The following is a 27,500-nucleotide window of genomic DNA, read 5'->3' on the forward strand; positions in this document are numbered from 1 at the left end:
CCAACACCTCCTTATTTCTTCTCTTTAGTTTCATTCTTTATCTCCACGAGAGTGATATAAATTCCGAGCAGTGGGAGTCTCAGAACATTCATAGTTCATAAAGAGTGATAAAGAGTGACACGCGCACCACACGATGAGCCATAACACAAGGTTTTCAGCGGTAACATCTCGGCTAAATTAAGAATCACGAGAATACTTTGATATAAAAAGCGCACGTGTGTGAGTATAGTGTGTGTGTGTGTGTGTGTGTGTGTGTGTGTGTGTGTGTGTGTGTGTGTGTAACCAGATCAGTGCACACACACACACACACACACACACACACACACTCCACCCTTCACTCACCAACACCATTACTCTTACTCTCTCTTTCTCTCTTTCCTCGAACAGGTGAAGCACTTTGACCGCAAGCGTCAGTATATGGAGTTCCAGGAGCGAATACACTCGGTAGGGTAAGTGTGTGTGTGTTTGAGAAGCGTCTTGCTTCTGAGGGGTTGCTGGGGTGCTTCAGGGGCTGCTGCTGGGCTCGCTTCTGGTCTGGTGAGGCGGGCAATGGCTTCTGGGCGCTGCAGGGGTAGTGGCACACTCTAGAGAGGGAAGGAGGGAAGGGGAGGTTCTTGACTGATAACAGAGAAAAGAGTGAGCAAGTGAGGGAGTGAAAGTATCATTTTATCTCCTCCACAGACTACGGGAGCCAGCCACACTGTCGTCGTGCCCCACCCTTGACACGCCCCTCACCAGAAGACACCGTGTCTACAGCGAGGTTGTCTTCACCTAGCGTTCGCTTACCGCTGCTTCGCCTCACCTACAGAAACGACCACGGCGCCCCACAGCCCCGCGTAGCAAGCACACCACACCTGAACTTCCAGGACTAGCGCTAGATGGCGTGGCGTCACTACCCAAGCCACTAATACCAAATTTGTCTTCACGTGTTTCCAAATTCTAGACAAATGCAGGGATTCCTATAGATACAATGCAGGGTGTTTGTTTAAGCAGGAGTCTCCTTGTACGAGGCTCCACCGCGTATGGTGTCTCGTGCAGCACCGTATATATGCGCCCCCATATCGCTTCGCCTCTTGTTATACATAGTGTGACCAGCAAGCCAGCAGGTAGTGAGTGAGCTCCGCTGCTACACAGTACATATTAGTCATTAGTCTACTACTACTACTACTACTTTTTGTTTTACTACTCCTTCTACCAGTAATTCTTCTACCACTACAACTAATATTACTACGGCTTTTACCACTTTCATTTCTATTACTACTTCAACGTTCAATAGCTCCACCATAGGTTAAGGATTTAGGACATAATATAGGATACTTCTGTGTTTGAAATAATGTGCACATATATTTTTTAACGATATGGAATGTATTTGTTTATTTTTTCGTCTTTTTTATTTTACATTCACGTTCCCGAGAAACCTTCGATGTATACTGCTTCCCTCCTGTGCTTTCCTAAGGTTACTGGGCGGCTCAGCGCACGTGTGCAGTCCCATTAAGGCTCGTGCTTTTGTGATATTTGACAAGCCCCGCCGCTCCTCTCCGCTGACATGCCCCTGGCGTTACCAGCAAGGACGCGGAGCGGCGGGGACGTGGGAAGGCTAGTGGGAGGCGTATCTCTCTCGCGTCAAGCCAAGGCCTCCTTCCCCGAGACCTTGGAGGGGCTGGGCATGGGAGGCGGCCAGTGCCAGGCCAGTGCTGCACTCCACGCCCCGCCCGGCGCGCCGCAGCCTTCCTCACCTGCGAGGGTTCATAGCTACACCAAATTCTGTATCTTTTCTGTTTGCGGGTCGTTGAGCTGCAAGTGAGTGTAAGCTTTGCAACACACGGCGGGTGTTGCCACTGCCGCGGTGTTGAGGACACGAAGGGGCGCCCACCCCGCGCCGCCTGGTGTTAGTTCTTATTCACTAAACAATATTTGTTTTGTCACATTACCTATTTCTACGTCATACCATTGTATGACACTGGCGTCCCGCTGGTCAGCCCGGCAAGGGTCGCTGTGTGGCCAGCCGTCACCACGCCGCCACCACCACCACCACAGCGGGACACTCGGCTGCGTCACCTTCAGTCACCAGTCTCTGTAACGGTGGATCCAATGATTTCCAAAAAATGTAAGACAAAGGCAACTTTTTTTTTCCATGTAAAAATACAGACAAAAATGTTCCATTATTGGCCATATATCTTGATTCATTGCCAAAATAAAGCATATGTGAAAACGTTTCAATTTCTCCCTTATTTACCGAGATCTGGTGGCAATTATTCATCTGCCACGCGAAGCAACAAACAAGAAGGAAAATGGACGCCGCCTCCTTACACGGCTGACAGCAAACAATAAACATGGATATATCTTTACGAATTATGCTTTTCTCTCTCTCTCTCTCTCTCTCTCTCTCTCTCTCTCTCTCTCTCTCTCTCTCTCTCTCTCTCTCTCTCTCTCCCTACACACACACACACACACACACACACACACACACTGGCCAGGTCGCTCTCTTTCCCATGTTTCAGGTAAGGAGTTGGACGTTTGCAGTTTAGGTTTCCGTCTTAGATGCAGAAACAAAATGAAGACCGTGAAACGATTTTATGGAGCGAATTGTGACTGTGTCGAAATATGGCCTAATGACTTGTGATCCTTTTGCAGACCAGAATTTACACACTGAAATATTTTACTGAACAGGAGAGAGAGAGAGAGAGAGAGAGAGAGAGAGAGAGAGAGAGAGAGAGAGAGAGAGAGAGAGGGGGAAAAGGTTGAAATTAAGGAAAGATTTGTCACAGTTTATAATTTTCCTCTTGAATTTTACTTTAGCTTATGTTTGTAATGCTTTGGCGCCACATGTTGTTAAAGAAGGAAATAATAAAGAGTAAAAATAGGATAAAGATTACTGAACTTAAAAGGCAGTGGTAGCGAGAAAAGGTGTCGTTATGATGGGCAGTACGGTATGTCTCCCACTCATTCGTTTTTTCGTAACGTTGTCTTGTGCAGTATAACAATTTAGCTTCCTGGTGTGGTTAGTTAGTTCCCGTGCTACGTGGATTACTGTGCGCTTGTATGTTTTGTGTGTATTTTCTTAGCCATACGAAATATATCAAACTTGCTCAGTAAAGATTCGTTAGATGGTTTGTTTGTGCGCCACGGCCACAGGAACAGAGTAGCCACCATAGGACAGTCCAGTGGAGCTAGTGTGTTGTGAGCGGCACAGTGTCCTCCGCCTCCCCCACCGATCACCAGGTAGTATTTTTTTTCGTTCAGCACCATTCCATATTCCTGACAATATAGACACATTTCTCTGGGTGTAGTGGCCAGGATTAGCACACTATGCATTAGTAAGAGTGTATATACACCCTACGACATCCCCCTTACTACTCTTCAACCTCTTCAGCGCAGTGTCTCGTATAGAGCCCCTCGAAAGTCACACACACACACACACACACACACACACACACACACACACCGCCATCACCAACACACACCAGCGTATCCTTGGTGCTGGCCGAGGCAGCTCGGCCCTTGTCCAAGCCAAACCAAGGCAGGTCACTGTCCGCAGCTACTAACCCAACAATCTCATGTCTCCCCACACTCATTATTTAGCCCGGGATTCTGTGATTCTTAAGTGTTAATGGATGTTTTCTAGACTCTGGGTGGAGGAGGAAGTAGAGAACGAGGGGGAGAAAATAAAAAGCGGTGGGGGGGGGGGCAACTCTGAGAGGGAGAGAAGAGGCAAGGGAGTGGGGGGGGACAGCAGACGACGAAAAAAAAAAAAATACAGCTGGGCATAACATCATTATTTGATTCTTATCTATTAGAAAGATGGTACTGTTTTGATGTTTAATATATCAATAAGATTCTATAACAAGTAATAATGTATAAGAAAATCCAGACTAGCTCTTTTTTGTTTATCGAAGAAATAACCGTCTCGTCATCTTATCTACATTTTAATGATTTTTCATACAAGCGCCTAGGATTGTTTTGATATTCGTTTCATAACTCGAAAAATATGAGAAACATGTACCCAATAATAATATTCAATAAGATCTAGTCTAACAATACGTATTTTCAATTTTAATGTACGTAGGTGGCTAAAAATAAAAATGTAGTTTCTTTACACAACGACGAATTCATGTTTTCTTTATTTCTCTTGAAAGTATGTTTTTTAGAGCTCATAAAATGTAATTGAATTTAGTCTGGCTGCGTTTTGTTTCTCGACATTATGATATTTTTGTAGCTACGTTCAAAAACAATTGCCAGTGTTTCTTGGATATTTCGTTGTTGTTACTGGTTGCTGTAAAAGTTTTATATTTTGTGTGTTAGTTAAAAAGTATGGTGAATAAAAAAATGTAGTGCATTTCAGTGTGGGCGTCTTCTTTCTTCTCGTGATTTTCAAAATGAAGTTAAGTTACGTAAATATACGAGCCCAGATGGACTCCCCTCCCTCCTTCCCTCCGTCCCTGCCTGTACAGCAATATGTAGCGAAACTTGTGGCTGTTTCCAGTCTCAGATGTAAAGTAAAACCTGAATGAGCTAATTGAATAGATAAACAACCACCAACATGCCTCAAATAGTGCTTAAGTAAATAAGGTGCAGATCCGTTCAGAGTGCCCGCCACCACCACTGCCACCAGGACAGACGAGACCTTCTCTTTCGCCTCTCAGCGTCCCTTCGTCAACGTTTTTGTCAATTTACAGTCTTTCGGCAATTTCAAGATATTTCACAAACTTAGAAGCGTGGATTGTAGTAGCAGGAGGAGAAAGAAGTGAGCAATGAGGAAGAGGAAGACCAAAGGAGAAATTGAGGAGAAAAGAAAAGTGGAATGTTATTATAGTAGTAGTAGTAGTAGTAGTAGTAGTAGTAGTAAGAAGAAGAGAAAATGGGGATTGGAGGGAGAAAAGAAGAATATGGAGTAGGAGGATTAATTGAAGTTGAGTGGAATTAACAATAGAAGGAAGGAATGAGGAATGAAGGACAGTAAGTGGCTTTGTGGCTTGTTTCTGGTCGACGGGAAGGAAAGAGGCGAGCAAGAGCAGGTTAGGGTTAGTTGTGGGGTGGGTTATATGTATGTAGCCAGACACACACACACACACACACACACACACACACACACACACACACACAGGATAATGGAGTGTGTGGAAATGCAGTGTTATGTAAAGTTTTCGTGCCTTTTCTTAATATTTACCGCGTGAAAAATGTATTGTCTTATGTAAAGTGAGAAAAAAACTTATTTCATGCCGGATTTTCGTGCGTTTACCTGTCTATTTTTCAACGTATCTCCTACTTATACAGTAAAATAACGAGCGTTCTTTGTTTGCCCCGCTTTTTTGTGACATGCGTGTTGTAAAGGTCAGATTATTTTGTCTCCAGTGCACGGCGTGAGGAAATGTAATATTTAGATGTTACTTCTGTTTGTCAGATGATTGTATGATTGGTGAATAACTGTGTGTGTGTGTGTGTGTGTGTTCACCTCGGTCGCCTCCTGGTCACCTAGCCAGTCTTCCCCATTAGGGAGCGAGCTCAGAGCTCATAGACCGATCTTCGGGTAGGACTGAGACCACATCAACACACAACACACCGGGAAAGCGAGGCCACAACCCCTCGAGTTACATCCCGTACCTATTTACTGCTAGGTGAACAGGGGCCACACATTAAGAGGCTTGCCCATTTGCCTCGCCGCTTACCGGGACTCGAACCCGGCACTCTCGATTGTGAGTCGAGCGCGCTAACCACTACACTACGCGGTGTGTGTGTGTGTGTGTGTGTGTGTGTGTGTGTGTGTCCTCTTATTCCACATCCTTCTCCTCTACGTGTACCACTGTCACCACTGTGAACCCTAAGCACCTCGAGATGACTACAATATAATATAATTCTCTGGGGTGCTCAGAAATTCACAACCCTTTACTCTCTCCGTGTCTTCTTTTCGAATGCTATTGATGCTTCTGTGTTCGAGGAATGATACATTTCGTGAAGACGGCGAAGGGTAGTCTTCATGTACTTAAAGATAATAGTCTGCGTAAGTTATTGTTGATACTCTGCCGTGCCGCACCCAAGAGGCGGCGCTTCTATCATTTGTTAGACAGTAATATTAAATAGTCTTGGCCTGATACTAACACATAATATCCAGTGGAGATTTAGCCGATATGGAAATATAAACAAACCCCAATAGTAAGATTTAAGAATAGCAAAGTCTTCTCTTAATTTGCCGCCTTGGAAGATATTTTTGAAAGGCGCGCTTTCTTACATCCGATATACATTCAAAGAGACAGCTGGGTTATAAACATTAACAAATTCGCATTTTACACCAAAGATAAAACACCAGAACACCTTAAACCACTAGAAATATAAGTCAATTTCTCTAATGCAAACATAAATCAAATAAAATACATTAACAAACTTACGAGGCATTAAAAAAACAACAGTTTATCTTCTAACCCGGCGGTCATTGGAGGAAGGCGAGTGACCTGGACATAGCTTGAGCATCGGAAGAGTAATTACCTTTTCTCTATTACCGGTGAAGCTTTGGGACTCTGAGACACTTGCTGCTGGATAATGAAGCACTGGTGAGTTGTTGGGTGGTTGGTGGGACGAGGGGGGAGGCAGGGAGGCCATGAAATGAGGCGAATAATGGCGCGTGTCTTGAGCCATCTTACTATTGCTGTGTTTTTTTGTTTTGGTTGTCCTTTTTGGTGTTTTTGCGTGTGTTTTGTGCCGCGTTGATTGGTTTGTTGGTTTTGTTGGTTGGAGTTGAATTACTGGTGGTGTGTGAGGGTGAGTGATGGAATGGTGGAATAATGGCTATTATTCCACCTGGTTAACTCACCAACCAAGTGAGTTTTTTTCTTTAATTTTTATTTTCTCTTTCCTCTGCCTCGTGATGTCAATAATATGTCTGTCCTTGCGTGTATTGATCTGTTTGTTTTTGTCGGTCTGGGTGTGTGTGTCACTATACCTGGTGGTCAGTCTGTCTGCTTATCTGTCAGTCAGTCGTGTTTTATCACCTCTGGATTCTTACCTAGATGAGGCCTAGAGCCCCACCTAGAAGCAGATGAAACCTCCAACCAGGACTGCAGGTGAAGACAACTAGAGGTATGGCGTAATGGTTGGCTAATGTGGTTACTCATTGTAGTAGTGGAGGTAACCAAAAAGCTGTGTGACTCCTGGTTGGGTTTTATTTACCGTTTTTTTTTTTAGATTTAATTTATTAGTGGTTCTTTTGTATAGTGTAGCCAGTGTTATTTTTCATAACATAACTTTTTTTTTTTTGTCTAATGCATAAGATTGGCCTTTAATTTAATTTCTTAAATGTTTCTTGGCAAAAAGAATAAAATAAAAAATGCCTTTCATAAATTCAATTAAACTTTATGATTAGTATCTAAAGTCTCCTAACTGCCCAATAACAATCCCCTGCCTGTCTAATAGCCATGTAACTATCTTCTGATGAGTTGTTAATGATGTAGCGGCAAACAGTTAGGGGCATTTACATATATTCTATAGGTTTATATTTAATTTATCACAGTATATAACATTTTCACTCTTACTTAGAATAGTGACATGGCTTTTTTTCCTGTAAGAGGGGAAGACTAGCTGAGGGCAACAAAAACCATCAATTAAAATGCCAGTCCCTGAATATGGTCAAGAGAGTTGGCCAAAGGAAAGGGCTAAATGTCTTGACACCTCCCTCCTTGATGGCATGAGTGAGCGTTGCAGCAAGTCAGTGTGGTGTGTCATATCACTAACATTTCCTTGATACATTGCAGAAATAATGGAAGCAGAGGTTTTAGCACTCAAGTGGAACAACCACCAGAGTATATTTTATCACATCATTAGTGGACTGAGAACAAAGGTGAGTCATTCAGAATTCTTTTGTGCTGTAGAAATGTAACAGAGTAAAGCATGGAGGATGAACCATTTCCCTCACCATTATTGTCAGCTTGTATACATGTACCATTTCTCTCACCATTGTTACTCTAACCCTGCGTGTCTCTCCTTCCTTTCTCAGGGAAACTACACTGATGTGACGCTAGCATGTGATGGCAAGTTCTATCCCGTCCACAAACTAGTTCTGTCCACATGCAGTGAATATTTCAGTGACATATTCGACCGCACACCATGTAAAAACCCCGTGATTGTTTTAAAAGACATCCAGTGCCAAGATTTAGAGTTCCTGTTGGACTATATGTACATTGGTGAGGTCAACGTCAGACAGAATGACCTCGCCTCGCTCATCAAGGCTGCTGAGTGCCTGAGGATAAAGGGTCTAGCCGTGCCCGATGACGATGGCAGCAAACCCCAAACCCCGAGTGTCAACAACTCTGGCTCCACCCACCACCGACCCTCCGACTCCCACTCCCGGGACCACACCAGCCCAGCAGCCAAGCGACGCCGCACTGACGAGAGGAGAGTGAGCGTCTCCTCTGTGGATGCCTTGCCACACAACCCTCCCTCAGGCGACAGGTCCAGTGAGGAACCCACCTCCCTCAATGACCACCATGACAGACACCTGCACCACACTCAGCAGAAGGAAAATGTACGTGTCTCAGAAAGTCACAAGTAGCTCTAGCTCACATATGGAGGGGGTGAAGTATAAGTGATGGGTTTTTGCCTTCTCATATACAAAAATCATGCAGGACAGGGTCTCAGGTTCTGTGTTACAACTTCTCCATCAATCTGGTATAGAAAGAACTGTCTGAATGTTTTTGGGTATGTTTAGTTGGTTGAAATGGCATGGAATTGAATGATGGATGGGCTTAGCAAGGCAGGTTGAATGAGGTTTAACATGTGGTGAGAGTGAATGAGAGTGAGTTTGTACATGGGTGAGATTGAAGGATGAAATGTGAAGGAGAGAGGTGAACAGTAAAATAGACAAACAGAAGACTGAATGAATGCTTCCTAGAATGCACAATGGAAAAATGCCAGAACAGAGAAAGATGAAGACATTATTTTTTTTTTCTTAACTTTTTTGAAGCACATGAAATATAAATGAATAAATAAAAACTTGAGTGATACATATTTTTAACCTTGAATTTGAGGTATACATATTTTTGACCATAAATTTGATACCCAGGTTGGTGTGGAGGTCAGACTGGAGGCAGAGGAACCAGCAGCCATCCCTAACATCAAGTTAGAACAAGACCTTGGCTACAATGACAACTACGATGCCTCCATGCAGTCGGGCACAGCCAGTTATGACGAGGACGGCTACTTGCACACTGCTGAGAAGAACAATGTCAATGCTAAGGTAAGCCTGGTGTTGTGGTCTCGTTTTATTATAATGTTATTGTATATTTATGGTGATTAGTAAAGGTAGTAGACAAATCTCAGGTTGACCCAGGAATACTTTACTTTTCTTCCGTTATGACTACATCTCTCTGAGGAGGACTTGTAATTGAAACATAATAAAAGTAAAGCATTCCTGGACCAACCTGAGATATTTGTTTACCACCTTCACTGGTTCATGTGAGATGTGTATAGTTAAATGTTCACAGTCTTGCTAAATCCACTGCAACTCCTTGATAGCAGCAATACTTTGGCAACTAACACTTTTGATATTAAGTACCTTTGACTTATTTTGTGAGGCAGCTCTTTGTTAACACTCTGAATGTGGTGGCTATCTTATACTCATATTTAAATCCTTCAATACCATGACACGTTTGCATTCTGCTTACTATTTGGTGACTTTACAGCTTCAGAAACTCATGTGGGGGATTGAAATAGTGAAGATTGTAGCCATTAATTTTCTGACCTCCATAGACCGTTCCTAATGTCAATAAGATGGTCTGATCATACAGAAATAAATTTTAAGGTAAAAATGTGTTCCAGTATTGAAGGAATTGTTGAGGTTACATACTTTTACAAAATTTGATGGATATTGTCTTAAAAATATGAAATGTGTTGCACCCATAAAATTTTGTCTAATGTAACGAGCTTGGTGCGATCTCAGTTTGAAGAAACTAGTTAGATATGTTTTAAGAAGCCACCTGGATTTTAAGGGTCAGTGCTTCTATTTTTTTTATGCATCTCACTCTTTTTTTGCTATGTGCTACTGAAATATTTCCTTTTAGCTTATATGAAGAACCACAATGACCAAATGTACCTCATGATTTTCTAGTGTGATTAGGTGACATGCAATGCACTTTATGTTGGCAGGTGGAGGTGGAGGCGACATCAGAGGGTATGGAAGACGACCTGGGTGTTACCTTCTCTAACATGCTGCAGTCATCCATCTCAAGCACAGATGGTGTTGATCACCCCCCTGGTCTTCATCCTCATGTGAGTCACTTGCCCCTTCAGTGTGTGTGTGTGATGATAACAACTTGGAACCATTACAAGGAGTTGTAGTGCAGTATGCATCACCATGACTGATATACATGTAGCTTGATAGCTCTGGGGCTCAGGTATTGCTACCACCTAGTGGCTGTAATATCAGGTGTGATGCCTTTTGGAAATAGTGTTGTAGTTGGCATGATTTAATTGATTTCTGCAACTTCCTGGAATGTGCAGATAATTTTTTATACTCATGACTGTCAGTTCAGAAACAATATCACTGCTTCCTCTGTGGTATAAGACGGAAAGGAAAAAAAAATTAGACTTCTGATACAATCTTCTAAAATTAGACTTCCGATACAATCTTCTATATTTTCATTTGTTCTGTAAGAGGATGCAATACTTTGTCTGGATTCTTTTCTTTTTCAAGGAATTACATGTACTTTTGACTAAGTTTGTGCATGAAACAAGCTTAGAACACATTTCATGTGATTTAAGCCAAGTCTTTAATAAGACAGTTTTCTCAGGAACAATCCATTTAGAAGTTCATAGTTTCATAATCAGCAAACTTTTATCTTGTGTTGTGGTGGCACACAGTAATTGAGGAGCACATTTTACTTACAGCTGTAAGAGTTAAGTAAGACTCCAACAGCCTTTGTAGTAAAGCTAGAAGCCAGAGAGTAAGATAGTAAGATATCATCCTTGTTGTGAAAGGAATTCCTAACTGCCTACATGATAAATTTTTGAGATTCTGTAAGTCTTGTGTTTTAAAATTCCTGTGTTGCGATATTGACACCATCCAAGCCTGGCATGTTAAGATTTTATGATTGAATGATACTACCATGACTTGTCTGCCTCACACTAAGCACCACAAACACCTCAGCATGAACAGAACAAAGTGTGTTTCACCTCAAGAATGGAGCTGATCACACATCAACCAAAGACAGTGAATACTGATGCTGGTAACTGCTTAATACCCGTCATTCTTGCTGTCAGTCTGATTAAAGAGGAGATATGCACTTGAGATGCCAATAAATCTATCTGTCCCAGTTCATATTTATGCTTGCTGAAGGATCTAAGCAAAATGCAATCCCTGAGAAGGACGTGCTGCATTGATGCAAGATCAGCATTCACTGACTGCATCACTTATTTTAACACCAGGAAATGATTACACAATAGAGATGATGATTCACTGTAATGAGATAAATTATGTGATTTACTTTCCAGGCAAGTCTAGATGGATGGGAAGGCGGGGCAGGAGGTCGTGTCATTCCGGGCCACACCCTGCAGCCCTCCTCCGCCGCCCACACCACACCACTCGCCACACAGCAGCAGCAAAAGGTGAGGCTGTTTACTGTTTTCAGGAATATTCATCGTTCTTGTGAGGCAATCTTTCTTCAGGGTCCAAAGTCAGCATGTCTAAACTTTCTAGAAGGTTGCTGTGGCCATCCATCATTATGCTTGATGGGCCCAAGGCACTGTGTGACTCGCAGCAAGAAGAGTCACAGGGGGCATGGCACTAGTTGTTTGTTGATATCTGGGAAATTGGTTGTTTTGTGTTGCTACAGATGCATTGCTGCTCTCTTTCGTAAGCTTGGTCTAATGTGCATCTAGAAGAACAATTGAATGAATCTTCAGTTATTCTGGATGCTTTTAGGGTATTTTTTCCATACTTTAATGCACATGTCTTTCATAGCAGTAATAATTGACTAGTCATTACTATTATGAATAAATGACCAATTTCCATGAAGATCAGCTGGAGTACCATAATTCCTAGACAAGTCTGGCAGTGTTTGGAAGACGATGTTTTCTTTCTGGTGGCTCTTGTCCACACACATTGTTTCTGCTGACCTTTATTATGGTGATTTGTGATTGGATTCTACTTCCTCTTCTCTGTCCTCCTCTTTCTTTGTCTTTCTCTTCCTTATCCCTTTTTTCTTCATTTACCGATTTACATTATCTCAATGTAGTTTTTGTTGGATTTTATAGTAATACATGATATATTAGAAGTTCAAATCAATCACGTCTCCATGATGGCACTCAATGATGGAATGCACGTCAGTGGTGATACAGGTAAATTTAAGTTGTAAGTAGAGGAGCTAATGCAAAATAATGTTAAGACAAGTTAGTAGAATTCATTTGGATGTATGTCATCAGATACAATGATCCTTATGGTACAAATTATGCTGCTGTGAAATCACACCTCATTCCCGGACGTGATTATCGCCTCCATGCCAACCCTCTGCTTCAATAGCTGAGAGGCTGTGGCCACTTGCTGCAGGCACAGGGATAGAGGGAAGGGAAGGGAAGAGGTCTTCACTCCAGAATATTTGCATTGTTGCTAAAGCTTATTAAAAGAATGGAGTTGCAATTTACATATCAGAAGAGTTTGAAGCAGTCAATGAAGACAATGACAAGTATCAGAGTTAATGAAAGTGGACCGAAGGTGACTCTCCCGTCCTCCCTCAGGCTGCCGCTGCTGCTTTGGGCCTCCTTCATTCAGCAGGTGACTCTCAGACGCCCCTGCGCCTCCTCCCTCACCAACACGGAGGTACTCCCTTCACCCAGCAAAACATTATGGTGGGTGAAGCACTCCTGTCAGGAGAATTTCTTCAGCAAAATGAAAAGGCTCATCATCGAGACTATGTGTGTCAGTTCTGTGGCCGGGAATTCAGTCACCGAACTAATTTGCAAGCACACGTCAGAATACACACGGGGGAGAAGCCTTTCCACTGCCTGTATTGCCCCTACCGCACTGCTCTCAAGGGAAACCTGAAGATGCACTCCATATCGAAACACAAGGCTGACTGGAAGTCCATCAAGCATCTTGTCCACCCAATGAGTGAAGAGGACAAGTGGAGTGCATCTAGGGAGAAGGAGGTCACCTAAAGCCCACTCAGGCAGCATCACCACAAGCTGACATTGACTTACTGTGGCAAGGGGAAACGCCACTGACAATTCTCAAGTTTAAACGTGCTGAAAATTAAACTATTCAGAAGCTCTCAGACTGGGAAAACAAGGAGCTTCACTATAGTGGAACAGAACAGAAACTTGATAGTCTAAGTGAATATTGATTATAATAAGCAAGTACATATTTCTAATTCCTAAGAAATTGTATGCAGTTTTCCATGTCATGTTTGGGAAGGCAGAGATTATATAGTGCTGTGGTGATTAGTCTAGACTGTGTGTGTGTGTGTGGGTGTGCGTGTGTGTGTTTGTATGTGTGTATTTAACCATTAGTAAAGTAGTTAGCATTACACAGACTTCAACACTGTAGTTAGTAGATCAACTGAGGTGCCAGTTGGATGTCATGGCAGGTGTCGTAGGACACTTGCCATTCTTTACACCAGTCACCAGATACACAATGGAACACAAACCCTTGGCCTCGCTTCCTTGGAGGAATCTGTCACCTCTGTGTAAAAGACGTAGCCAATATACTTTTCCTTTGAAGTTATTATGCTCTCTTACTTCAGAATATTTATTTAGTCAAGAAGTGATCTTCTCTTCTTCACTTGGTGCCTCCACTAGTGTTTTGTTGAAGGCATATGTGTCTATGATTATATTTCTTGTGATGTAATATGCAGTGTATTTTTTTAATTTCTTGTACTATTTACCTCTTGATCCTGATGCTGGTAGTTTTGTATTTAGATGCAATGTGAAGCAATAGGACTGCATTTTCTAGATTTCATAAATAAAAAGTAACCATGTTATCTGCATTTCTTTCATTGTTTTTGGAAAAAAATTCATAAATTTCATCCCTAGTAAAGTACCAGTGTTACTAGATTCCACCTTTCCCAGTGAGGGCAGTGTTGCATGTTTCTTGCTCACATCCAAGCATTAGAGTTTATGTGCAGTGCTATCTGCCTCAGAGGGAGGCGGTGGTATAGTGGATAAGGTGGTGAGCGTGGGATCGGGCAGATGTCCACGCGTAGGTTCGAATCCCACCACGTACAGCCTTAAAACACGTTGCCATTTGTTGAGTGGTTTAAAGTTACCTACATATCACCATGATACCCAGGTTCTAGGTGGTTACACTCAAGATGAGCTTGGGCGATGATATGGGCCCTAATATGGGTACCACTATAAATAAAATTGCCTGTGCCACTAATGGGCGGAAGCTGAACAGCGCTTCCAATACACTCTTCAAGTGTGCGCTATAGGCCTTACCGAAAAAAGAAAAAAAAAAAAGAAATAAAAGATACATTTCAAGGCCCGAGCACAGTGGCCCAGCATGCTCTGGTTCTGGACTAGACATTTGACAGAGCTGAAGCAGAGCTACACCACACTTGGCTGAGGTACTGGTGTAAGCTAGTCAGCTGAACTGAATGAATAGTACATTACTCTTGGCTAGACTCTTGGAGAACTGTCACTGCAGCCTTCAGGAGAATTAAACCATTAATATCAATTACAATTGTAGAGGTTAGCAAAGACTAGAAAATGCTGATGCATAACATTTTCAAATGATACAATCTCTACATCTGAAATATTTTTGTTATTGTAATTTTTATATATTTATTTATTCACATTTGCCCTTAATACTCTACTGAAAATGATTCTCAAAAATTTTCCACAATGAAGCAAATTATTGTCCTTGTTTTGAATTGGTTTGAGGTAACACCATGCCTGTTGTGTGTCTGGTGCCTGTGGGAGCAGAAAGGCACAGACTATAATAACTTGAGGTTTTCAGTTTGGCAGTGGTGGGGAGCTTCACTGTCCAATCTGTGGACGGGCAAGCAGCCGGAGGGACAACCTGGAGAGGCACATCCGGAGCCATTTAGGAGACAAGCCGTTCAAATGCCCCTTCTGTTCCTTCCGCTCCCAACTCAAGTGGAACATGAAGTCCCACATAGAGAGGAGACACCCTCAGAACTGTGCCACGCCTCACCAGCAATGACATCCTTCCAACAAACGCAACTCATAGAATAGTAGTAGCAGTTTACCAGACTAGTATTTTTAGCCAGAAAATCAAATGCTACCGGCCAGAGCTTGATTCTCATCTTGTGTTTGCAGCACAAAAGTTTTACCATTACAGCAACTCTTAATGATATTCTGCAAGTTAAAAGTTATATATATATTTATGTTAAGGAATTTACTGTAAACATCTTAAAAGGATGGTATTCTTATGGCACATTGCCATTTGTACGAAATATATGTGTGATGAAGCTGATTCACTCTGCCACCAGTGTTTCTGCAGTCTAGGCTTCCAAGTAGCTTTCTGAGGTGAGGAACTTGACCAGTGGTCTATTGTCTCAGTGACACGGGAAGCATGTGTTCAGGCAAGGTGGCACACTATGCTATTTATTTTTTATAAGTATCCTAAGTTACTGAGAGTCTCACATTTTTTTATCAAAATGTAGATACTTTTAATTTCATTCAATTTTTAAAAAATTTCATTAATTTTCTATTTTACAAGTTTTACCAGAAGCCATTTTGATAAGGAGGTTAATTCCTTTAGTGGTAGCTTATCCAGTTGTGGCTTCTGTCCCTGGTGCAGAATGAATAGGGACAGCTGCACTGGCCCCAGTACCACTTGTGGGGACTACTCATTGTCATAGTTGCTGTCATCTTAAGCTATGACAAGCATGCACCTCCCCATCTTCATATTTGTAATTATATCATCATAGTCCTTTTACTTTACCAGAAAAGATTTTTTCTGCAGCACTAAATCATTACAAAGAATAACCACAAATGTTACGGTGATCCCTACAAGTAAAAATTTTTTAGTCAATGATGTGAGGACAATAAGGCAAGGTGCAACATTCAAGACAATGGATAAATGCAATCCCCAGCTTCTAGTTATTGATGAGGCAGTCTATAGGGGAGGATGTATGGATGAGTAGGCTTTGAAGTGTCTGTCTGAAGCAAGGACTGTACTCAGACCCACAGACTTGCTGCAGTGCGCTAATTTTTCCTCTGTAGGTAATGAGAGCAGTGAGGCATTACAGCTGGCTGGAATGGCTCAAACAAAGCAATAATTTCTTCAGTGTTTTAGAGCTATGGATAGAGCCACCATATAAAGTGTACTAATCTGGCCACATCATCCTATAAAGTGTACCAATCAGGCCACACCATTCTATAAAGTGCACCAATCAGGCCACATCACCCAATCAAGTGTATCAGGCCACATTGGTTTCAGAAAATTCTCAAGGAAGTGTACATTGTTGTGAGAGCAGGGTACATACACAGTCATCTGTAGTGAACACTGCAGACTGCTGGTTGTCACTGTGTGTTAGTGTAAGTCTCCTGGGGAGTTGAGTGGATAACATTCGTGCATTCTCATCTGTGATCAGGCCTGAGGATCTCTATCCTGTCGTCATTCATTCAGAATTTAGACATTACTATTAAGCAGTGCAGTGACTCAGTATAACCTCACCATGTTAAAGATCAATCAAAGTGAACTTCAAACTTAGTACAAAATTTAATGTGGAAGTTGATTATTACTATATATAAAGTATGTGGTAGGCTTAGTACAAAATTTGATGTGGAAGTTAATCATACTATTTAAATAATTAGGCTTAGGCAAGGGAAAACAAAACATTTATTTGTACAATTGTATGAGCACTTTAATGCTATTAATTAATATAAGATTAGTTAACTTATTGATATTTTCTATTTATGTATTCTTTTAATGGCAACCGTATAGGAAGCTGGTACTCACTGTGACCCACATCTTTCACTGGGACAGAGCAGAGGCTTTCTCCAGTGGGAACCTGCAGCAGCTGGTGACAATGTTGGAAATTTCTGTCACATCAGAGTTACCTGAGCCATGTGTAGCTCCTGAACACCTTCCAATCACTGTCTTTAAATACTAAGATTAGTTTTTAATCTTACACTCAAGCCAATCGCTGTTAAAAGATATATTTTATGTACAATAGTGAAAATGTAACTGAATAACGAAAACTGTGTGTAGCTGTTCAAAGCATCTCATATAGAAACTTAACAACTAAAACCTATGTACATTATCTTTGCTTAACAGGAAACAATCTCAGTGTGTTTCCAGAACTGTCAACATTCCATTATATCCCTCCTATTCCCTAAGGCAGCTGAATTTTTAGTTTTGTACTTTTAACATAGGGTAATGCAATTTTGTGTTCCATTGTGGAGATGCAGTTTGGCAAATAAGAGCTGGTAAAACACAGGCCAAAGGTGGTAGTTCAGCATGCATGCTGTGTAGCTTGTCACTGCTGCTCATGTATCTGTTTAAACATTTTGATGGCAATATTTGTAACGTTCTTCAACCCTTGAGTGAAGCAGTTCCATAAAGTAGACCAATTCACAGTTGCAAAAGTGAAGAGTTGTTATTGTGAAGCACAACAGGTAGTACAGAACTTGCTGAATCTATGTTGGCCATTCAGCACTATTCAAACAGGAGAGTAGACAAGAATCTACATGCTAATTCTCATGCTAGGGCTTCCACAGGGACCATATTACCCACAAGCCAAGCAACAGTACTCATTAGTGTTGCAAAACCATGATTGGCTGTACCACAAAATTTTAATTGACTATGAAATTTGGTTGTTTCATCACTTCATTTCTTTAATGGTTTTGTAAATTTTTTACATAACAATATATAAAATCTTACTTGCTTTTGTTCCTTCCATTTACAAATGCTCTGTAACAATAACTGCCAGAGGATATCTGATGTGAATTTTGGCATCTATAAAGTGTTTTCTAGACAAAGCTGTAATGATGTTCTGAAAACTGGTGATATATTCTGTATATTGCCTGCACAATATTTAATATACATATATGTACAAGGCAGCTTGAAATCCATCCCAGTAGTGCAGCGTTAGCCGTTACTGTCTTATATTAACAAGTAAGGCAAGTGCAGCTTAGTGTTCTTTCACTACTTTCAAAATTTTTAAGTTTACTTTTGACTCAAACCCTGAGAGCCATGATTGACAAGAATATTAAAACTCAAAACTGTTACAAAGGTAAAATAAAATAGATGCAGATGTTTAACTAGCCAGCTCACCAAACCCTCAGTTCATCAAAATGGCAACAATATTCTTAGCTATGTTTTTGTTCCTTGACAAAGCTGAAAGACTTCCAAATCCGAAAGACTTTGACATCTCTTAATTCTGCCAAATGAAAACTTTTGTCAGTACATTTGGCCTGTAATTGTACAATTCCTCTCAAGCTAATGGTGTTCGTATGCACCAGGTTCTTCCTCAGCTTTATGCCTTGTATCTTCACACATCCTGTTAGTATAACAGTGCTTCCTTCTGAAATTAAGTTCATTTGTATGTGAAAAGAATGAAAATATTATAGGTAAGGTCATGGTCACACAAGATGACTATCCTTCATTTGCTTCCACTTTGCTTTGTATTTTCTCTCAACCTTAATTACTCTCATCTGTGAGTCTCCCGACAACACTAAGCAGATTGGAGTATGCAACACTGAGGGCAAACACTAAACACATTGGAAGTGAGTGGAGTGCGGTGTGACTGTTGACCATGACTACACATACACAACTTATTTTCATAAACTAGAGGGTCATAACTTAAGAGAAACTGCCAGCGTCTGTCAATCTTGGCCTCCATAGATGACTCCCAAGAAGTGTATTATTTCAATGAATGAAAACTTGCAGCTCAAAGTTTGATTAAAGTACATTACTTATTATTTTTAAACTCAGTGTCATTTTATGACTGGGAAATGTTGTACTCTTATCAGTTAGAATGAAAGTGTGATTTTATCAATGTAAATAAAATGACAGGTGGTATTTATTTTTGAGTATTGGATAAGAGAAGTGTGAGTAGAGAAGACGGTGGAGCACTCACCAAAGAACATGTTAACTTGGTAAGAAACATAGATGATACATGTACTTAAAAGTTTAGTTTCACAAACCTATGTTCTTGTCACCTATGAAGGTAGTTGCCAAATAAAGACATGTTTCTTTCCATCTGATTAATTTCACCCACCATAGTTGCTGAATGTTTTTATTTATTAATTACCAATTGATTTATTTGATCTAATTGACTAATTTTCTAAACTTCATATCATCAGTTAATATGACATACGACGCGATGATTAGGACTGGTGATGGAGGAAACACCACAACACTCACGAAACTCTTAATGGGAGAACCAAACCCAAGTAAGTTGTTCTATACATGTATTTCATCATCAACAGGTATATGTATGTATTGTATATCTTTTTCCTCTCTATACATAAACACATGAGTGAATCACATACCCACGGATAATAGTAAAGATTTGTGCTCCCCTGACGTGCACACCCACCACGTGACGGTAACGACAGCGAACGAACGAACACACCAAACCTACACATCTTTGGACGTTTGTGTTGCACGGGGTTGACTGAACGGCTTGGTATGCATGTATGTATGTATGTACGTAACACTATTTACGTAATGGTGTGGTACGTAACGGTAAGATACAGTCACGGTCAGAAATCAAGTAACGCATCGCACTTCCACTTGTGTCTTTCCTTCATCTCATTAACTCAATTTCCACTGTCCTTAGCGCTCTCCTTCAATCCTACGTCCACTGATCCAAGACTCCAAATTTCTCAGGTTTACCGAGGAAGTTAGCAAATCATACAACTCCAGTAAAAAATAAGAATAAATAAATAAATAAATACAAACGCAGTAGGAGAGATAGCAGAAGGTTAATTACTGTACGAGACTTGTGACCAGGGCTGTACTTAGGATTATTAAACACCTTACCCCACACTAGCGTGATGAGACGTGTGTGTGTGTGTGTGTGTGTGTGTGTGTAGTCTTTCCCAGACGTAACATAAAACATATACGAAGCTACATAGTAATGAAAGACCCACAGTCCTATCATACAACCATACACGGCGCATCCCTGCACTCCCATACGAGGTGCGCATCGCCTGGCCACGCAGACACCACCACCACCACCACCACATCCCGATGCACCCACTGCCCTCTGTAGCAAAACATAGGCAGTGTACAGCGGCGCAGCGTCTATTACACTGAAAAGACGTCATTGCAAGAGAAAATATGAGCGGTAAACGAGAGAGAGAGAGAGAGAGAGAGAGAGAGAGAGAGAGAGAGAGAGAGAGAGAAATAACGATTCGTAGCTTAAATAATAACTTCAGAAACAAAACGTTGCCTGCGTGCCGTGTGACATCGAGCAAGGCCACACCCAGGGAGGGGCGCGGCCAGCATGGTGTCACGGTGGCCTGGCTCGCTCAGATAACTGATGAAGGGGAGGGAGGGAGGCGGAGAGGCACGCCCCAACCACCTGCACAGACCCAGCAACACACACACACACACACACACACACAGGTCAATATCTCGTATTCATGAAGGCAGATTAGTGTTGCCGATTAGATACAGAAAAACCCATTTATAAGACCCCTCCTTATTACCTCTTAACTACAGCACCATAGACTGGCCCACCCATTCATTCCTCCGATTACAGACTCCTTCCCTTCCTCCTCCTTTAATCCCTAACGTAATCATACCCAGCACGTCCCCGCCTCATGCAAGATTCACCCGCTACGCACAAGACTCAAGGTTATCATGGTCACCGAAGGGCGCAGTGAGGTGAGGGTGGCGGCGGCTGGCCAGGAAAAACCAAGGCGAAGGTATACTACTACATATCCTCCTACACAATACGTAAATTCAAGAGGCTCACACACCTCTAATCCTGGTGCCTTTTTCTTCCGCCGTGACGAGGAACACTGTACACCGAACCAGTCCACGTATTACTGACCAAATTGTGAAAAAAAGATCCGTATTCTGAAACGCTTCGAGTCCTCATGAGATTTATTTTGAAGAACTACACAGATTATTGGAGTTCTCATGTCTTTCTTCCATTACTGGCACGGAATTCTTATTACTATCACTAGAATCACGGTACATCCTCGATAACCCTACTACCTCCCACTAGACTACAGCCAATTGGAAGTGGTTGAGATATGAAGCAGAAAGCGTTTGAGAGTACGAATCTGAGAAGGGGAAAACAAGACTCGATTCCAATATTCCTCGTCGCTTCCTCTAAAATCACAAACTTCATCTACCATTACCATCTCACGTACGCAGAACAAAACTGCGCTGAAAACTTTACTTCTTCCGCCACGAGTAACAGAACGCCGCCATCATGCCAGCTGATTTCTGCAGGACCAATTAAGAACCACCAAACTATCACAGAAGTCGTACAAGGAGAGCTCTCGGCCAGCACTGCTCGCCTACCACGCCCTCACACACACAAAACAGCGACGCAGCAACCTCCATACGTCTGCCCAAGTAATCAAACTGACGTAGCTGCAGATAACCGTAAGGAAACAAGTATATATGTATGATTGTATGTATATGAAGCGCCAGGAATACACATCTTAGCACTTACTTGGGGAAACTAATGAAGATGAGTACTAGTTTCCCTTGACGATTGTTCGATAATGTTATTGTTTCCCTACCAAGCGATGCGAAAAGCGACGACACACAAAATCACGTGATTTATACATGGTTATCAGACCACCATAAATAATAATAATAATAATAATAATAATAATAATAACAATAATAATAATAATAATGGATGGATGGATTTTTTTTTCTGCCGTATGTAACAAAGAAAACGTAAACAGGATTTGATTCCACATGTTTGGGTGCGAGACCCGCTCGAGCAACCTAAATCCTCTTATTGATCCCCCATGATAAAGGACAGAGGGGCGACTGGAATGCTTACAAAGGAATTCAATGCTACAACACACGCAGATCCTACACCTTATAATTATCGCCTACACGTAATGATGACATGAACTTTCGAATATTTATAGATGAGAGTAATATCGTGTCACATCAAAATATACACACTATGCACGAGAGTTGTGGTGTGTGTGTGTGTGTGTGTGTGTGTGTGTGTGTGTGTGTGTGTGTGTGTGTGTGTGTGTGTGTTGTAATGATATTTAATCAAGAATCAGCGATAACCTTCACGCATCTTTTCTCATAATTTCTGAGACACCCACGTCTTTCTTCTTTAAAGCTAGCAACTCTCTCTCTCTCTCTCTCTCTCCACCCACACACACACACACACACACACACACACACACACACACACACACACACGTTAAAACCTACTCAACTAGATCACAAACAGTAGAAATAATATCACGAATAATAATCATAAATAGACCACAAAAATAATCACTGATGACTTTATACAATCTACGTACACTAAACTACAACACACGGGGAGGTGAAGGGATGATAATGAAGGAGGGCAGTGGAAAGAGAAGAGGAGGAAGAAGGGGGCGGGAAGGGACGGGACGGAAAGGGAAGGGATGGGATGGGAAGGGAAGGGAAGCATTTGAGGGAGAACTGAGCTGACGTAGATTACCAAAGGATTTTCCCCCTTACAGGCTACTCATCTTTAATTAGCGCAGAGTTCCAGAGCGCTTACATCCCCAAGTGTCGTCTGTGAAGGGTCATTAAGTAATCCTACGAGTCATGAGGGGGATGAAGGATCTGTGTTTGGCGAGGGATGGGAGGTAGGATTGGAATAGCCACCATCTCCACCACCACTTCCAAACACACACACACACACACTCTTCAACACTACTCAACTCAACCCACAGACAGGTAATCCAATCCCTTTTAAAACACCCTTCACCAAACCCCTCTACTGCGTTGTATATACTGACAAAACCTTCACTTCTTTCCACACCCTCAGCGACCCCTTCAGGTGTCTACTTGAGAGCGTGCCACTGGGAGACAACCTTTCTCGGAGACCCCATGACGGCTAACCAGTGCTGCCTCTGCTCCTCGCTCTTCACGTGGCACCCTAACGCTAGTTTCCCGAGGTACCGATCCTGTTTCTTCGGGTGGTCGAGGATCGGAGAGGCGGAAGGATCAGGGGGCGCTAAGGACGTGAGATATTCGTGTGGGATTGTTTCCGAGGGTTGTACTGAAGGATCGCCCGGGGTTGGGGTTGAAATGAGCTGCTGAGGACGTGTGCACAGGACCAGGAGGAAGGTCACGTGCTCCACCTGCCACGGGAGAAAAGTACCGGTGGATTAATTCGTGTGTGGACGGGGCCTCGTGAAGATAAAAAGTGAGTGGAAGTAGTGAGTGGGTGGATTCGAAAGTTGAGTCTTTGCCAAGAGACGTTATGTAAGATTTGATGGTTAATGCTCTCTCTCTCTCTCTCTCTCTCTCTCTCTCTCTCTCTCTCTCTCTCTCTCTCTCACGTTTCTGTGGTTCATTCTCCTGATATTATTCTTTTGTTTCCTTTCTTTTCTTTCGATTTCCATTGCCTCTCTCTCTCTCTCTCTCTCTCTCTCTCTCTCTCTCTCTCTCTCTCTCTCTCTCTCTCTCTCTCTCTCACCTGGTTCTGAGCCAAGTCAAAGATGAGCGTCTCGTTCCAGATGGGGGAGGCAGAGGCTGATCTCCACGTCGTCTTCTTCTTCTTCAGCACCCGCCCCGTCCCGCTGATGAGGAGCACGCGGATGTACGGGCCTGGGAAGGTGAATTGATAGCTTGAGTGATTGATTGACTGGTTTAAGGCGACACAACAAAGTCACAGGAAGATAAGGAAGAAAAGGAGGGCAAGGAAAGGAGAGGGTGCAATGGGGATGGACGGCTTAGTGAAAGAGAGGAAGACAGGAAGTAAGGAAGGAAGTTTAGAGGAAGGGAGGGAGGAAGGGAGGGAGAGAGGAAAGAGGGAAGGTGGGGGTAAAAGTTAGATGTTGTGTCTTAAAACAACAGGAACCTTAATAATGACACAGATGGCTGACCTGATTCTCTCTCTCTCTCTCTCTCTCTCTCTCTCTCTCTCTCTCTCTCTCAAGCAAGGAAGGAACAAAGAAACCTCTCTCGACAACACACACGCTAAACTTCAAACTTAACACCAAAGTCTCAGAATGCATCTCTCTGAACCACGGCACATTAAACCTAACCTTTGCCTTAACTCCTGAACACCCCCCCTGGAACCTTCACCCCTTCACCCCTTCAAGACCGGCACCTCCACCTCCTGCGGCCACACATAACCCCCTCCACCTCAGTCACTCCTGCCCCCGCACCTTCTCGCTCCTGCTCCTCCACTCATCAGAAGTTATCCAGTAAAATACAACAGCTGGTGAAGATTAGCACGGGTGAGGAACGTAAGCCAAGTCAAGGAAGTTATGGAGAGTTGCCAAAGACGAGACATGAATTCCCACTGAGATTCTTATTTAACTTTTTTTTGTTTTGGTTTTTGTTATTTTTTGTTATATTTTTTTCGTCTTTCTTCTTGGCTTTGTTTCCTAAGTGGTAAATAGTGAACGGTGCAGTTTCTTTTCTTATTTCTATGTCTCCTAGTTTTCTTTTTCTCTTTTCCAAGTGAGTGTGTGTTTCTTCTTCTCTTGGGTTCGTTTCCCTCGAGTCTTGCGTAAGATACACGTGTAAATAATGAATGTTCAATAGCTTTTCTCTTTTAATTTTTCCACCACCTAGTTTCCTTTTCATTTCCCTTTATCTTTTTTTCCTTTTCCTTCTTAGTTGTGTTCCCATTGAACCACCGTGCGTTAGAATGACGTACAAAGAATGAATGACAAATACTTCTCTTTAACATTTTCCCACCTCGTTTTCTTTCCTTCCTTTTTCTATTTGTTTTCTATTTTAGTTTAATTTCCCTCGAGCCTTGCGTAAAGAAGACGCATAAAACAATGAATAATAAATAGTATTCCTCTTTATACTTTTACATCAATTATTTTTTCGTCTAGTATTACGTAACATAAGAGTCTGACAAATAATTTCGGTAGAAGTCAAAGATAAATCCACTCCTCGTTTTCTTTGTCCCCAATCCTCCCATTTTCGTCCCAGCATTGCGTAACTAATGATTCGGTTGCCGTGAAGTCAGATAATTTAAGATCAATACATTTATACTTCCTTTTTTCGTTCCTCTTCCGTTTTCTTGTCCTTGTTTCCTTTGTCAAGCTTTATCTATCTGCGTGTCTACCTTGTATTAAGTTAACGGAGAAATATAATGTCACTGCTTCGGTTTATCGTAAATTATAACGCAAGAACATTCGTAAATAGAAAAAAAATGAATAAATGAAAAAAACTCTATAAAATGAAGATAAAAATGTAAATGAAACACCCAAAATAAAACTTGAAACTTAAATATAGAAATCTGTCTACATGGTTAAAAAAAAAAAAGAACTAAAAATAAGAAAATGTTACGCAAAAAAAAAAAAAAAAAAAAAGACGAACACGATGATAAAAATAGGAACAAAGACGAGGAAATAAAATAAATAAAAATACCAAAAAATCTAAATAAAGCAGCGTGACTATTTCCACACACACACACACACACACACACACACACACACACACACAGGAAATGACAGTTACACGTACAAACAGGTGAGAGGAGGACGATTAGGGACGAACATGAAGATAGAAATAGAAACAAACACGGACAAAAAAAAAAAAATAAATAAATAAAAAAAAAAAAAATACTAAAGTCTAAATTAAGAAGCACACACACACACACACACACACACACACACACACACACACACACACACACACACACACACACGGTCTCAAAATAGAACCCCGTTAAAATCAATGCCTCCACCACCACCACCACCACCAAGAGACGACGCAGTACTTACAAAAATCATTAAGGTCGTCCACTACATTGCTATACTTGAGGTTCTGCGCCTTAATGACTGAGACGGAGAGGCGCTGAGCAGTGGGCAGGTAGCTGAGGCCGAAGAGCACCTCGCCAAGCTCCTGAAGGACACAGAAGGAGGGAGAATCAGGTAAAATCGAAGGTAAAATTAACGATCTGTGATTTAATTTGTATACCTGAGAACACACCTGGAAAAGAAAACGGGTTACAAGTGGGGAAAAATACAGGGAAGTGCTAAAACAAATGTGGAAATGTGAAATGTGGAAATCAATGCAAAAAAAAAAGGAGAGTAAATGAGAAAGAAAGGAAAAGAAAAAAAAAAAACATGATACGAAACTAAATATATATATATAAAAAAAAAACACACACACACACACACACACACACACACACACACACACACACACACACACACACACACACACACACACACACCAATGTTACAATAAAATAAGAGAAAAAAATTGCCTTGTGAACGGATAGTAAAAGAAATCAAGTAAATTAGTTAAAAAGTGGAAGGAAGTAAAGGAGATAAAGTCAACAAGATTAAATTTAGGTCTTGAGGTAATCTGATCCCCACTCCTGAAAGCATCAGAGAGAGAGAGAGAGAGAGAGAGAGAGAGAGAGAGAGAGAGAGAGAGAGAGAGAGAGAGAGAGAGAGAGAGAGAGGAAACAAGTAAAGAGACGTTAATGAGAGTAAATAAGAGAGAAATGAACATCACATAAGATCTCTGCTCAGGGACGGATCATCATTAAAAAGCGCAGAGGAAAAAGATAAAGGATATTAAGAAGAGGAGACCGGAGAAGAGAAGAAAAATCAAGAAAAAGTGAGAGGGAACTAATGAGCATATTACAGCAGATGCGGGAAAGGAAACATTACAAAGACAAGCATGGAACTTAGATATAATATTATGAATTTCAAGGCCGTCGTGGTACAGTGGAACCTCATACGTTTTAGGGTCTGAGGGTCTCCAAGCGCACGGGTTCGAATCCTGCCTACGGTCGGAGTGTAGATAGGGCTTCCTCACTCGGGGTAGCGGTTCCCAAGAGGGTAGGCTTTCAGATAGGAGGTGCCCTAAAAAGTACCTCCTTTAGCCCATAAATTCCCGTGAAAAGCCCACATGGTATAAAAAAAAATAAGTCCTTAGTTTTTTCCTACGACGTGTAACTAATGGGAGGGTAGCACAGTGGAAGGCTTCTCCTCGTTTTCCTTCTCTCTTTATTTTCTTTATACCATGTGGGCTTTTCACGGGAATTTATGGGCTAAAGGGGATACTTTTTGTGGTACCTCCTATCTCAAAGCCCACCCGCTAGGAAACCGTTGCCCCGAGTGAGGAAGCCCAACCTACACTCGGACCGTGGACAGGATTCGAACCCGTGCGCTTGGAGAACCCTCGGCACACAAAGCACGCATGGTTTCACTGTACCACGGTGGCCTATTATTTCTTTTGGGCAGGTCTTGTTAGATTAGCCTTCTCCAACACACCAGAGCCCCTACTTTAAAACCACAACTAATTTCAAAGGCCATAGAAATAATTAGCTGTGTTTTCAATAGTACTTTCCTTCGAACATTGTAGAATTGTATTTTTTTTCACTAAACCCGTAAAAAAAAAAAAAGTCTAGTAAAAACCCGCGTCACTT

At 41.8% G+C, this 27,500-nt stretch overlaps 3 protein-coding genes across 9 annotated transcripts in view; 2 read left to right on the forward strand and 1 right to left on the reverse strand.

Moving 5' to 3' along the window:
• LOC123513158 (cytochrome c oxidase assembly factor 6 homolog) overlaps positions 1 to 2,220 on the forward strand; it is a 15,434-nt gene extending 13,214 nt beyond the window's left edge. For 3 of the 4 annotated variants that reach the window (XM_045270079.1, XM_045270080.1, XM_045270077.1), the window contains 2 exons: positions 388 to 449; positions 682 to 2,220. In XM_045270079.1, coding sequence (XP_045126014.1) covers positions 388 to 449; positions 682 to 775 — 156 coding nt within the window. In that variant the 3' untranslated portion in view covers positions 776 to 2,220. The remainder of the gene's footprint in view (positions 1 to 387; positions 450 to 681) is intronic. The other variant, XM_045270081.1, reaches the window with a different exon arrangement.
• Positions 2,221 to 6,399: 4,179 nt separating this feature from the next.
• LOC123512944 (protein abrupt-like) lies at positions 6,400 to 19,147 on the forward strand. 3 transcript variants are annotated; one of them, XM_045269650.1, is made up of 7 exons: positions 6,400 to 6,545; positions 7,743 to 7,828; positions 7,985 to 8,512; positions 9,050 to 9,223; positions 10,132 to 10,254; positions 11,476 to 11,589; positions 14,936 to 19,147. In XM_045269650.1, exons 2-7 carry the CDS (start codon positions 7,748 to 7,750, stop codon positions 15,140 to 15,142), a joined length of 1,227 nt encoding a protein of 408 aa, XP_045125585.1. In that variant the 5' UTR covers positions 6,400 to 6,545; positions 7,743 to 7,747; the 3' UTR covers positions 15,143 to 19,147. The 3 variants fall into 3 exon arrangements, with proteins under 3 accessions (XP_045125585.1, XP_045125583.1, XP_045125584.1); XM_045269648.1 differs by lacking the exon at positions 14,936 to 19,147 and adding an exon at positions 12,718 to 13,956; XM_045269649.1 differs by lacking the exons at positions 6,400 to 6,545; positions 14,936 to 19,147 and adding exons at positions 6,724 to 7,071; positions 12,718 to 13,956.
• A 200-nt stretch (positions 19,148 to 19,347) lies between these two features.
• Positions 19,348 to 27,500, reverse strand: part of LOC123512943 (synaptotagmin-1-like) — a 60,565-nt gene continuing 52,412 nt past the window's right edge. For both annotated transcript variants that reach the window (XM_045269647.1, XM_045269646.1), the window contains 3 exons: positions 25,840 to 25,960; positions 23,568 to 23,698; positions 19,348 to 23,229 (listed from right to left, as the gene is read on the reverse strand). In XM_045269647.1, coding sequence (XP_045125582.1) covers positions 22,930 to 23,229; positions 23,568 to 23,698; positions 25,840 to 25,960 — 552 coding nt within the window. In that variant the 3' untranslated portion in view covers positions 19,348 to 22,929. The remainder of the gene's footprint in view (positions 23,230 to 23,567; positions 23,699 to 25,839; positions 25,961 to 27,500) is intronic.

Source organism: Portunus trituberculatus, chromosome 35, assembly GCF_017591435.1.
Source record: "Portunus trituberculatus isolate SZX2019 chromosome 35, ASM1759143v1, whole genome shotgun sequence".
NCBI classification, from domain to species: Eukaryota; Metazoa; Arthropoda; class Malacostraca; order Decapoda; family Portunidae; genus Portunus; species Portunus trituberculatus.